General features: G+C 26.7%; 1 protein-coding gene across 1 annotated transcript; it reads left to right on the top strand.

The window, feature by feature from the left end:
• Positions 1 to 9,660: 9,660 nt before the first annotated feature.
• On the top strand, positions 9,661 to 13,037 carry LOC123300896. The gene is made up of 3 exons (XM_044883560.1): positions 9,661 to 9,759; positions 11,821 to 11,964; positions 12,811 to 13,037. The coding sequence occupies exons 1-3, from the start codon at positions 9,683 to 9,685 to the stop codon at positions 12,950 to 12,952; spliced, it is 363 nt and encodes a 120-aa protein (XP_044739495.1). The 5' UTR covers positions 9,661 to 9,682; the 3' UTR covers positions 12,953 to 13,037.

Here is a 13,037-nt window from a genome sequence, read left to right as displayed (position 1 = left end):
TTAAATGAAAATTATCAGACTAGGGTACAATTGGGTTTGTGACTGAGTAGTTAAAAGTTAAACTAAATTGATTAAAAAACGAAGAAGTTATAAGCATTAAAAGATTGTTGCCCATCTTTGTCTTGCAAAATAGAGTTTTTTTTATGCAATCTCTATGGTAATATTATAAAATGACGTCACTTTTAAAGATTTTAAAGATTTTCGAAAAATAACTTCACACTGTTAGTGGAGTAAGATTGTTCGTTCACCTGAAGCGATAAAAATAATTGTCATTATCCTCTTCAATTTTCCAACATTACGAAATTAAATATTTTGTAAAATAAATAAAAATCTGTTTCCTTGTATAAACTGATCTTATATGCAGTTTAAAAATAATATATTTCTCTTGCAAGTGTGTTTTTCACGGAGGAAAAGTAATTATAAGAAAATTTCTTTCCTTATAATTAAATAAACGCCCAGATAGTGATGCAATAATTAATATCAAATATCTTTCTTTTCCTGCGGTACTGTTGTGGATTTTTATTAAACATTGACTAATGAAATTATTGATATTTTATATCACCTGTGTGACTTAAGGTGGCTCGTAACAAACGCTCTAAAAGTTATTTTTACAGCTTTCAATGTCCTACAATCTTAATGAACCTTTTGTCTATCTGTATCTGTCTGTGGATGCAATATCTCAAAACGACAAAAAATGGCGAGCTGAAATTTTTATGGCTTATTTTGGCACATTGCTTAGCGGGTTTTATTTGGATTGTTTAAAAAGCGTTAGGCTGAAATGTTAAATTTCATGATACCGCTGGTAATTCGTGGTTTTTTAACCTAAATGCTGAAAAAAATAGGTAAGTAAATTTAAAGAGTAATAACAACATCGAATAATAACAAAATGATGATGACAAAAGATGTTTCTTTAGTAAAAATGAGCAACTGTTTACTTTAATTAGAAAACGGATAGAAAACATTATTAAAGATTAAGAAAATGAATGGAAGACAAAATTCAATTAATTCATTACTGCACTTCTATGATTCTCTCCTAAAACTGAATTGAATTGTACAATTCTGAAGTATTAAAATTTTGTAGGTATTCGGCCTCAGTTGATAATATTTGCGGATTTTTCGATTTCAAAATACCTCAAATTTTATATTTAACTTGGGTTTGTTTAGCTTTTGGTCTTGATAACCTGTTTGTGATTTCTCAAGTAGAACCATATATACCCCGTAAGTTTATTCAAATTTAAAAATATATTTTTCCTATTTTTTTCTTTTTAATTCGCTCTAGTCACGTGATTATTGATTACACATAGTTTATATTATACAGAAAATTATTAAAATTAATTTTTTTTTTTTAATATAATTATATTTTAAATATAATTATATATTTTACAAGTTTATTGTAAAATATAAATTCTTAAACAACTAATCATATAAAAATGAAAAAACAAACAAAGAAAACCAGAAATTGTTTTAAAACTTTTTGAAATATTAATATATTCATGTTTTTGTTTATTTCTTTTCCTGTTAATAATAAGAATATTAATGAATGATTACTTTAATCAAATTTTGTTTTTATCTAATAATAGAACAGGCGCTAGATAGATTATTAATATTCCGCCTGTTGCCAGAAACTCTAATGGTCTAATTTTTGTACATCTCTCCCTCTCTACAGAAACAGTCAAATGTCAATTTTTTGAAATAAATTAAGCTACCCGAGTTTTTTGGGTAATTATTCGTCAAAAAGGCTCCTTGTGATTTTTTCCTAAAATTCACCGTTTTTGAGTTATTAACAGTTTAATGTTTGGAAAAACTCCAGAAAGATTATTTTCAAAGCTGAAAATTAATGCAAATAAATTAAATATTTGAGCTTTTCAAAATGTTAAAACCATCTTTTAATTGTTGAAAATTGTATAATTGTTAAAAGTTATTATGAATTCTTAAAAGTTTTATAATATGAAATAGTTTATTTTTTTGTAATCAGGTAATATATTTGAGTTTTATTGTAGTTAATTGTTTTATTGGAGTGCTTTGTTTAAAAAAAATGTGAACAATGTCGCTATAACTTTTACTATTAAACAATTTTTAACAATTAAAAATTGAAGCTTTAGAATCAAACAATCTGAAATGGGCCTTTGTCCTAAAATTTTTTATTGCTTCAAAAGACGTTCCGCAAATGTTTCTATTTGTTACTAAACAATAAATTGTTAAATCAATGAAACAGTCAATGTTAAAGTTGAAAAAATTAGTAAATAGACAACTTGTATGACATAAATGTGAGTGTTTGTCAAATAATCGAAAAACTATTCACGTATACGCAATACAAGTTGCCTATTAATTAATTTTTTAAGTAAATTTTAACATAGATCGTTTCATTGGATTTACAATTTATTGTTTATTAACAAATAGAAACTTTTGGGGAACCAGCTCATGGCTTATTAATGATATTTGAAACCTAAGAAACACATAATACTAGGTTTTAACCACAGAGATATGAATATTTAGAGAACGACAGTGTAGGTTTTTTTGTCTTATAGAATAGGGTTCTTTGTCTATATAGTAAACAAAGTGCCTAAAGTCTGATTACCACTTACCAGGACCATTTCGACGTTTCTTATTACAAAACTGCTTTAGCTAAACAAAAATAATTACTACTCCAGTAAAAAAGGTTAAATTATAGAATTGATAAGGCATAGAGCATGTGCGATACAATATTTAAGACCATTTTAGTATAATCTGAACAGACAAAATTAATTTTTTAGATCTAAAAGAAAAATTTCATTTTGAATTAAATTACCTTGCTTGAGCGCTTCTGACTCCTGCACTATACTGATGGATATGCTAATAGGTACTACCTTATATAAAAAATTTGCATGATTTTATTGATACTTTTTTATACCAACTTAGCTTTGACTGCTTTCAAATTAATGTTAATTAATGATATTGTATACTAGTTATGTTGCGTAAGAAAATTGAATCAAAATTTTATACACATAATGCATTTTTCTGGATTACTCTCAAAGTCGAAAGATACGATTCCGGAATGTGATTTATGTGTTCCGGTTTTTAATGTTACACCTAGTGGGTATAAAGTAAATACGGCTACAGTTTAAGTTTATAATCATCAAGATATTCCTCATCACAGAGGAATAAAAAAATGTATAATGTCAAATTAACAAGTTTTTTTTGTATATTTTTGAAACGAACAATTGTAAAAATTTAAATTAATTTTGAATATTTAATTTTATTTGAAAACAACTTTTATTGATTGGCTTTTAAAAATATGTAATAGGCGATCCTTTATTAGTTTTTGCGTGTAATAAACATTTAAATAACTGATAACTGATAGTGGGGGGACTGATTTTTTATAAGTATATTTTATCTCCATGTAAATTGATTTCCTGATCTCGGTTAATTAAATTTAAGTTGTCTATAAAAAATTAAAATCACAAGTGTACAATTTGAAAGAATTACCTTGGAGTAAATGGCAAATTTTTTAATAATAATTTTTGAAGTAAATTGATTCACGAGAAAGGACCATTTCGATTTTTCCTCCAATTTCTTAGTTTTTATTTATATAAATACGTATTTCGACTGCCATGTAATTGAAACAGTATGCAAATTGTCATCAAATTTATCATCAGTAACATATAGTATTTATAGATAAACTACCATTAGCTAATCCATACTGATGATGAGCTTTTCATTGAGCTTGAAAACTTAGGTCAAGTTTAATGCCTGCGTAAGATGAAAGCCTATACACACTCAGCGTTTTTTGGTTGAAGCATTTTTATCGATATAACTTACTTTTCGAGTTTATGTACTTATGGCCGTGTATATGTACTTATGGCTATCAGGCTTATATGTTTATACATGCCCTACAAAGGATTCTAGTTGTTAGCTGACTCAATCTATATTGGAAGGATTAAAAGAGAAATTATGAATGCGTTTTTATACCATGTATATATGAAATATACATAATATATTAAGTTTAGTCCCAAGTTCGTAACTCTTAAAAATATTGATGCTACGAAACAAATTTTGGTATAGCTGTTCATAGAATCATCTAATTAGTCCAATTTAAGCTCTCCGCCCGTCTGTCCGTCTGTCAACACGATAACTCAAAAACGAAAAAAGATCATGCTGAAATTTTTATAGCACACTCAGGACGTAAAAAGTAGTAAATGAGCAGCATAGGTCAATTGGGTCTTGGATCCGTAGAACCCATCTTGTAAACCGTTAGAGATAGAACAAAAGTTTAAATGTAAAAAATGTTTCTTACAAAAAAATAAACAACTTTTGTTCGAAATATTTTTTTTTAAAGATCACTGTTTACTCACGAGGGCATACATTAGATACAAATTTTATAGTATGTATTAATATTGGATTATCAGTTATATATGTGTGACATGTATAGGTATTTGTGTAATGTGATATAGTAATCAACTCTGTCTATACATGGTATTTCAACATTAAACTCAGTCAATTGTTTGTTTTCACTTGTTATATTAGTATTCCTGTTTTTGTTGTTATTACCTTAAATGAATTGCAAGTTGATGTCCTTAATTTTTACCTTTTTTGTGTTAGAATACTATACATAGTACGGTAATTAACCCTAAAAATCATCTTAATATTGGTTCTTTGTCAGCGATTAAAGGGTTACTACGATAAGATGTTGTCACGTAAATAGGAAACATTTTGGCTAAAAAGATAATACTACTTAAATGGAATTGCATATTGTCCAAAATAATTTTTAAGAATATTATAGTAATATATTATTTTAATATAAGTTATAATACAGTAGATTATCGATAACTTAAACCTCGATAAAGTTAAAACTTCTATAAATTAATAAGATTTTTATTATTTCACGCTGTAAATTTAACGTCCTTATTATTATTTATAATCTGTTATTTGGGGTCATCAGCCGTACTATAACAATTGTTTATTAAGGAAATAAAATTTGAAATTAACACTTTGAGAATATTTATTAATCTTATTATTATAGTACCTAGCATTTTTTCTTTCCTCATAAAACTTTCCACAAAATGTTTATGTAATTTGGTTTTCGTAATCTTAAATATTATATGTGGTTTATTGTTGCAACAATGATTTAAACTGACATTATCACAACGAAGAAGCTCCTCCAATATGGCTAAGCCAGTTTTTTGGATTTTGAATATGATATAACCGAAGTTGTTACTTCGTAAATATTAAACTGGATTGATTTTTGGGAAACTTCATCGTTTAGGCTACGTATTTATCGTTATACTGGGTTTAAATTCGCTTGTTCCTAGCCCCACTAAAATTATTCAAATTAGAGACAATTATTCAGATTACCTACGAAATTTCTAAACTATCCGTACGAAGTTTTACAGCTTTTTAATATCTGCATAATTTTGAAGAATGGTTTATTAAAATATCCATTTTACGAATTCTTCAAGAGATTGCATAATTTTTATACGAATATTATGAAAATTTATATTAGTGTTTTTAATAAAAATATACATAGTTCTTATATATTATGAAACTTTGGCCGTGGCCTTCAAATGTTCATTTTTCGTAAACTTGAAGAATTAAGGTAATATTGTCCCATAGACTACAAAATATTGTAAAAATATAAACAATTGAAGCTCGTTAATTAAAGAATAATTTAACTGGGGGCTCCCTGAGGGTTTACCTCACCCAAGCCGCCCTTAACACACTATTGGCTATCAAAGTATATACAGTGTGTCGCATTTAAGATAAAGACACCCTCATACTTTCGCTATTTATAGGAATATCGACATGAAATTTTGCACAGTCTTACAGGATGATTTGCGACATTTTTCAATAAACTTGTAATAATTATGAGTGTGGACTTTAATAATGGAAAAATAAAAAATGGGAATTTTGTCATTAAAATCGGTATATGGGTATACAAAAATGCAACTTTTTCTAATCATTTTTTTCGATATCTTTAACCATCTCTGACGCTAGGGAAAAGATTAAGAATCGGACCTATTTGTAAATTTGTAGTAGGCTGTGTTTAAAAATCTGATTTCGGGTAAATATTTTAAAAAATGTGACCCATCTCCTTGTATGGCTGTGCAAAATTTCAAAACGATAATCCTATATGGTACGAAAATATGAGGGTTTTCAGCTTAAATGTGACACACTGTATAAATATCCATTTAAGAAAGAGATTTAAAAAATCAAATAAAAAATGATTCAATTTGTTTTCCCTGTTAATACAGTAAAAAAAGTTACAAATAAAGGAATATGAAAGAAATTACTCGCATTTTGCTAGAACCTCATGAAATGTGTTTCTTAGGTGTCGAATATCATTAGTAAGGAATATGAGTTAGTGGTGCAAATGTTTCTATTTGTTAATAAACAATAAATTGATAATTCACGATCAATGTTAAAATTGACTTACAAAATTAATAAATAGGCAACTTGTATAACGCATAGGTTATACAAGTTGCCTATTGTGTATAATAGTTTTCCACAAACACTTAACATATACGTCATACAAGTTACCTATTTAGTAATTTTTTAAGTGAACTTTAACATTGATCGTTTCATTTAATTAAAAATTTAATTTTTAGTAACAAATTTGCATTTGCACCACTAACTCATATCTTGGTAATGATATTTGACAGCTAAGAAACACATTCCATTGGGGTTTCAGTAAAATGCGAATGGTTTCTTTCATTTTCTTTTAATTGTCGATTTTTGTAGCATCTTTCACTATACTATGTATACTATACTGAATAAAAAAAAAATCTTTTTTAAATTGCCTGTTTTTTAATTTTTTTTTGTTTTGATTACGAAAAGGACCTGCTTATTGCAAATACCTACTTAAGCAATGATATCATTGTCAATAATAGATTATAAATTATAAATCCAATTTTAATTTAATGATTAAGTATCGGTCAAAAATGAATTCAGACAAAACTTCTTTGGAAAAAGGTTGTGCTGCCTATTTAACCATAGAATATGACAGGGCAGAAATGTTGACAGCTTTTACATCAATCATGTTTCTTCTTAAATTTTTATTACTGTAAATTGGTACCTAAGTATATCAAATTGAGATATTGAATACCTTGGCCTTGAACAAGTTTTTTAAACTCAAAGAATTTAAGAAAAAGGGAGTATTGACTAATGTGTTGTATAAATGTACCCAATTCTTGCAAAATTTATGATCATAAATGTAGGAATTAAAGCTTTATCGGTACGGCTCAATCCAAACCAATTTAGTGCTAATTTGAACCAAATAATATAAGCAAAATAAAATATTCGAATCCAGCGAGTTTGAGCGAATTTATTTATTTATTTTCTTTTATAAATTTAAAAAATGCTTAAGGTAGTACGAGCGCCAGGGGAAGTTTGGATTATTTGTACCTTATTTTCAAATTTGATGATGAATTTTGTTATAACTTCATGAATGTAGACGAAAAATAAGAATACAATTTTTCACTATCTGTCTTGGTTTTCGAAATATCGAAAGTTAAATAATTAAACAAAATTTTCAATTTTCGATATTTTGAAAATCATTCCAGGTATCGAAAATTTTATTCTTAATGTTGGTCTTATATTTTCAAGTTATAACATAATTTGCTATCAAAATTGAAAATATATAGTTTTTTTAATTTGTGTCTCCACTACCGTGCTCATACATTCTTAATTACTCGGACACAGCGGGTTTTATTTTTGTTTTCAATAATTTATTAAGGTTTTAATTTAAATAGTTTTTTTTTCTTAATAATTCAAGCCTTTTATCCAAAATTGCAATTGAGAATTTGAATAAACAAAATTTTTGTTACTATCGAGTGAGAAATTTTAAAAATCCTCTTTCACAGCTGAAATTTACTTTCTGATAGAACTGAAACTACTGTACCAGCTAAAAGAAATTTTTGTAAAAGACTGGTACAATGTCAAAATATGATTTTCTTTGAAGAGGGAAATCAAATAAAAAGTTTTATTTATAATTGTTTGTAGATATTATATTTAATATGTTTATTTATTATTTTTGTTTGCTTACTAAAGTAGTTAATATTGACAAACAAAAGAAAAATTCCTTTAGTTGAAAAAATTGCTCATTACGCCTAGAGCATATATGGCTCAGTGGCGCAACTACCGTCGAGTTAAATGTGTTTCACCGAGAAAAATGGACACTTCTCCTCTATTGGACCGCCTTCTATCAATTTTAAATCATAGTATTTCTCAGATAATTTTTGGAAAGTTTTATTTTCGAAAAATATATTTCTACGATTACTACTGTGGCAGGAATAATTAGAAATAAATAACAAACAATTATTTAAATGGGTGAGGCTATTGATCTGAAACATGCACTCCTTTCTGGCCACTGCGTAATTACTATGTCGATAATTTTGTAAAATAGATTTATTCTGAAATAATTCTAAGATAAGATTTTAGCATTCAGAAAAGAGACCTGATCTAGTTAACACTATCATTCTTATACATAATCTAAGTTAAAAGTCGGAAATTTTCATAATTTACACACAATAAAATCGCATTGATGTTCTTAGAGACGGGAATCCATGTTCCATGGAACACAGTGAACACTGGTAGTTACGCTACTGGCAGCTAGTTAATGCGTTTCGCATGAATCCAAGAGACCCTGCTCGTTAATTAAAAAAATCTTAATGTTTAAATAATTGCAGTTTTTAATGTTTTATTCATTCTTCATTAATTATTATAATTTATTTCATTTACCCTTTCGTAGTTTTCAAAGCAATCATTTTTTAATAGTTACGACTGTAGGTTAAAAATCGATCAAGTTTTCAGCTTCAGGCATTTGCTTAAAGTTTCTGACGTTATCAGTTTTATGTCTATATAGAGGAAGATGAAATGTTCAGAAATCGATGTAAAAGTAATAATAAATATAAAAATTTGCAATACACCAAAGAATTTTGGAAATTTTCCTAGTTTTTTCCCGACTGTCAAGGAGTGGTTATGTTTTCGCGTGTATGTATGAATGTATGAATATATGTATGTATATTTGTTTGTAAATTTCTTTATTACCTCGTATCTTCCAAAATGTATCATTACCTATATTTGTCACGACAACCTAGGTGTTCTTAGATAGGTGTTTGAAAAAAACAAAACAATATGGCGGATTTTTGGAGCGAAATAATAATATGTTAATAAAGAAAATTAACAAAACCTATCGAGTAGGGTATCAAAATAAGGGAAACTAAAAAAGGAGTACAAAAACATATATAAATTATTTGTTTAAATTTAATTAGGAATACCAAATTTGTTTCCAAATTTTAATGTATAGTATAAGAGGGTTTTTTCAGTGTTGGAACACTTAAAAATCTAAAATAAAATAAATAATTAAAAAAAAACTTAGCTGCTTTTTTAAATTATTTATTTTGTCCTACTACCTAATAAATAAAATTGATTTTGGGAATTTAATAATATTCCTATCAGGAAGTTAAATTTATAAAATATTAAATCAAAGAGAAAATTTTAAATGAATTAAATAAATAAAAATCGTAAAAAACATAATTAATAAAATAAAATGTATAATTGATAATAATTCGACATTTTCCTCTAAAAATATATAATTATAAGTATTCAAGCACTCAAATCTATAATATTATAATAAAATAAAAAATGTCTATAAATACGTCTTGTTAATTATTCAATCCATTTAGTGTTAAAGGTTTTTTTTAACAATATGCGTGTGCCTGTGATAGTATTACACCTGTTTACAATAGTATTTTACTGTTTAATTAACAATGCAGATACTAAACAGTAAGTTTTATTAACTATTTGTTTAACAATTATTGTTATTAGTAATAATTTAATAATGCAGTTTTTAAAATAATACCTAAGTATTTAAGTGCAGTTAAAATTTTTTTTTTCTATTTTAATCAACTTAAAATTATGTAATTAATGATTACTTATTTAAGTTTAATTAAATAATTAATTAATAGTCATTATTTTACATTTTAATAAACTCATTTATTAACAATTAAAATGTAATTTTGTTTTTTTCAAATATTCATTTCCTATATTTCGACAATATATTTACAAGTTGTGACATGTTTCGATTGCGAATACATTTTCAAACCACAAACAAAAAGTTATTTATATAGTTACATAATATATTAGGAGGAATAAGGCTACTTATAAAGTTGCATAATATACCTATACCAGGACTATATAAAGTTGAGCAATTTTGCTCAGTTTATTTTCGTTTGATTGCTTCTCTCTGTCTGTCGTTTTGTCCGCCAACGGAATATCTCAAAATGGAAAGAGATAGTGACCTAAACATTTTTCAGCCTGTTTTATAATTCAACAATGGCTTTGAGTTTGCGAATAAGAAAAATCAGTCAATTAAGTCATGGGTCCGTGAGACCTGTTTTTGTTTAAAACAATCATATTCATGAACTGTATATATTCGCTACAATTTCAGCACAAAGTCGTTTGAAAGTAGACTAGTAGATCTCTATAAAACGTACAATATTTTAATAATTATGTTCGTTTGCTAAGTGATTTTTCCAACAGCTTATGTTTTCTGATAGCACGCTTTCAGATTGTTTCAATCCGCTATTAAAATAGATTTTATTCGATTATCCGAGAAATAGAAAATTTTTGGAATTACCCGGCTAAAAATGGGTTACTCACAGATTACGCCCCCTTTATTTTCATAAAATCCATTGGATAAATAAAACGATTTTGTAAAATCGTCTTTTCGTTTTTACATATCATTGCTTGGGTAAACTATTATTATGCCTACGCTAATTGTTTTCCCGTGGAATATGTTCCTGGTAATTGCTCCATTCAGCTAATTAAAATGTAAGAATGTAAGGTGCTTTAAGAATTCAGACCTCTGTATATTACGTGTTCGGTAATAATTTCTAAGGAAAATATTTCAGTTTTTAAACTACATAAATACAAATTATTGTCTTAACGTTTCCTATCGGATTTTTGTTTTTGTATTTTATTTCAACTCGATCTAAAAAGTTCCCGAATTGCGATCAGAAACAAAATGTATTCGAATTATATACAAATAAATTGTTTGATATAAAAAAAAACAAAATTTTACATTTAAAATAACTTTTTATAATAAATAAAATCCCTCGTTTGCATGTGGATTCTGGAATGTATTTTTTTCTTTTAGAAAAAAAAAATTGCCATTGTCATGTGATTTCTTCGAATTTTAAATAATTTGCACTCATTTGATAGCTTAATAGTAGTAATAAGCTCCAACACATCATATGAGCTTATGGAAACGAGATTTTTATAAACGAGAGTACAGGAGACGGTATAAGGACGACCTTCACCCATCTGATAGCTAGACGAGACATATTTTTTATGAATTTTTATTGATTAAAATTAATTTTGTTCAAAATAGTCATGAACACTTTTCGATAGACAAGCTATCATAATCATGTTTATCAAGCAATAAAATTTATACAAAAAAAAAAAATGTCTGATGGATGAAGGTCGACCCTATACCTTCTCTTAGACAATACGGGGGCTTAGAGCTTTGAGTTTTAGATAGATAATAAAACAATTTGAGTCATAAAAAATTAGAGTTATCCATGTTTGATTCTTTAATGTTATGCTATGGTAATGCAGTATATTTTTTATAGCGTGGGTAAAAAGGTAGAGGTGCACGTGGGATTCACAAATGCATATTGCGGAAAAACCTCTATTGAATATTATTGAAAAAATAATTTTCATGAAATTTATGGACATAAATAATTTTACGCTTTTTATTGTCTATTAGAATAAAATAAAAAGATTTTTCCTTAATGTTTATGATTCATTCACAGGTGATTAATTTTTATATTTTATGCATTTTAGAGAGGATAAAAACGCAAAAAATATTAAACAATATTTATCACATATACCAGAAGAACAAATTGCAAAATTTCAAAAATTCGATTATAAATCATGGAATTTGGAGATAGCGCAAAAGTTACAAGAAACGGAGAGCATGCCTGACAGGTTAGTACTTACAAGTTTCAAGTTTCACATTTTATACTGTTGTGGAAATATTTGAAACTCGTAAAATAAAAATAGCATACTTAAGATGCTAATAAAATAGAGGATATATGTAAATTAAAATTTTAAAATGTATGATATGCAAAAAAATGAACTTGAAATTCAGAAAATTAATTATCATTGAAGTAGGTTAATTTGAAACAATAAAATTCACAAATTTGGCCTAAAAACATTTGAAATTTGCAATAACCATGAACCACATTCATCCTACTAACTATAACCCTGCGTGTCCACTATTTTTGATGTATCACATTAATTCATAATTTACTTTCTAAAAATTATGTTTATAATTGTAAAAATCAATCTTATTAATGATTAATTAGCACCAAAATTCAATTCCAAATGATATGTTATTGATATTTGGAGGCTCAAGAAAGAGTAAACTTTTCTGGGTAAATTAATCATAAATTCGGAATTAATTATCTCATATGATATCTTTCCCGCAAATCTAATAGCTCAAAAATATTAACGATTTTTTTCTTATTTTCTTATATCATAAATTTTACAATTTTACAATTGTCAGGCTAACGACCTATACTAGGTAATGCCAACCATTTTCGTTATTTTTTAAAATTAAAAATTTTAATCAAGTTATTTTAAATAATAAACATTCATTATCGTGCTAAATTTAAGATAATATCGTCTATTTGGGAAGCAGGCAAATGAGGGCAGTATTAAAGTTTTGGTATGGAATGAGAATATTCAAACGCAGATACAAACAAACTGACATTGACATTTATAGTTTTAGTATATATAAAATAATTTTAATAATTTTATGTTTTTTTCTAGTACAATTTCATCGAAAACGTGTAAGCCGAGATCGATATTCCCAGGAACTTTAGGATGTATATATTGCATTTGTAATGATCGAGGTACGAACGCATATTGTGTACCTCTTGAATGTAAAAGAGGTGTAAAAGGAATCCTTTAACAAAAGACTAAAATTAATGTATACTCAATTTAGTAAGAGTATACAATAATTATAATTTACATTATTGTGTAATTATTAATATTAA

Source organism: Chrysoperla carnea, chromosome 5 (genome assembly GCF_905475395.1).
Source record: "Chrysoperla carnea chromosome 5, inChrCarn1.1, whole genome shotgun sequence".
NCBI lineage: Eukaryota > Metazoa > Arthropoda > Insecta > Neuroptera > Chrysopidae > Chrysoperla > Chrysoperla carnea.
This window is presented reverse-complemented; position numbering and strand designations above follow the sequence as displayed.

Excerpts from the sequence above, each read along its gene's own strand:
- LOC123300896 (XM_044883560.1), top strand. The coding sequence starts at position 9,683 with ATGCGTGTGCCTGTGATAGTATTACACCTGTTTACAATAGTATTTTAC. Across the intron at positions 9,760-11,820 it reads AACAATGCAGATACTAAACA|AGAGGATAAAAACGCAAAAA; the intron begins GTAAGTTTTATT and ends TATGCATTTTAG. Across the intron at positions 11,965-12,810 it reads ACGGAGAGCATGCCTGACAG|TACAATTTCATCGAAAACGT; the intron begins GTTAGTACTTAC and ends GTTTTTTTCTAG.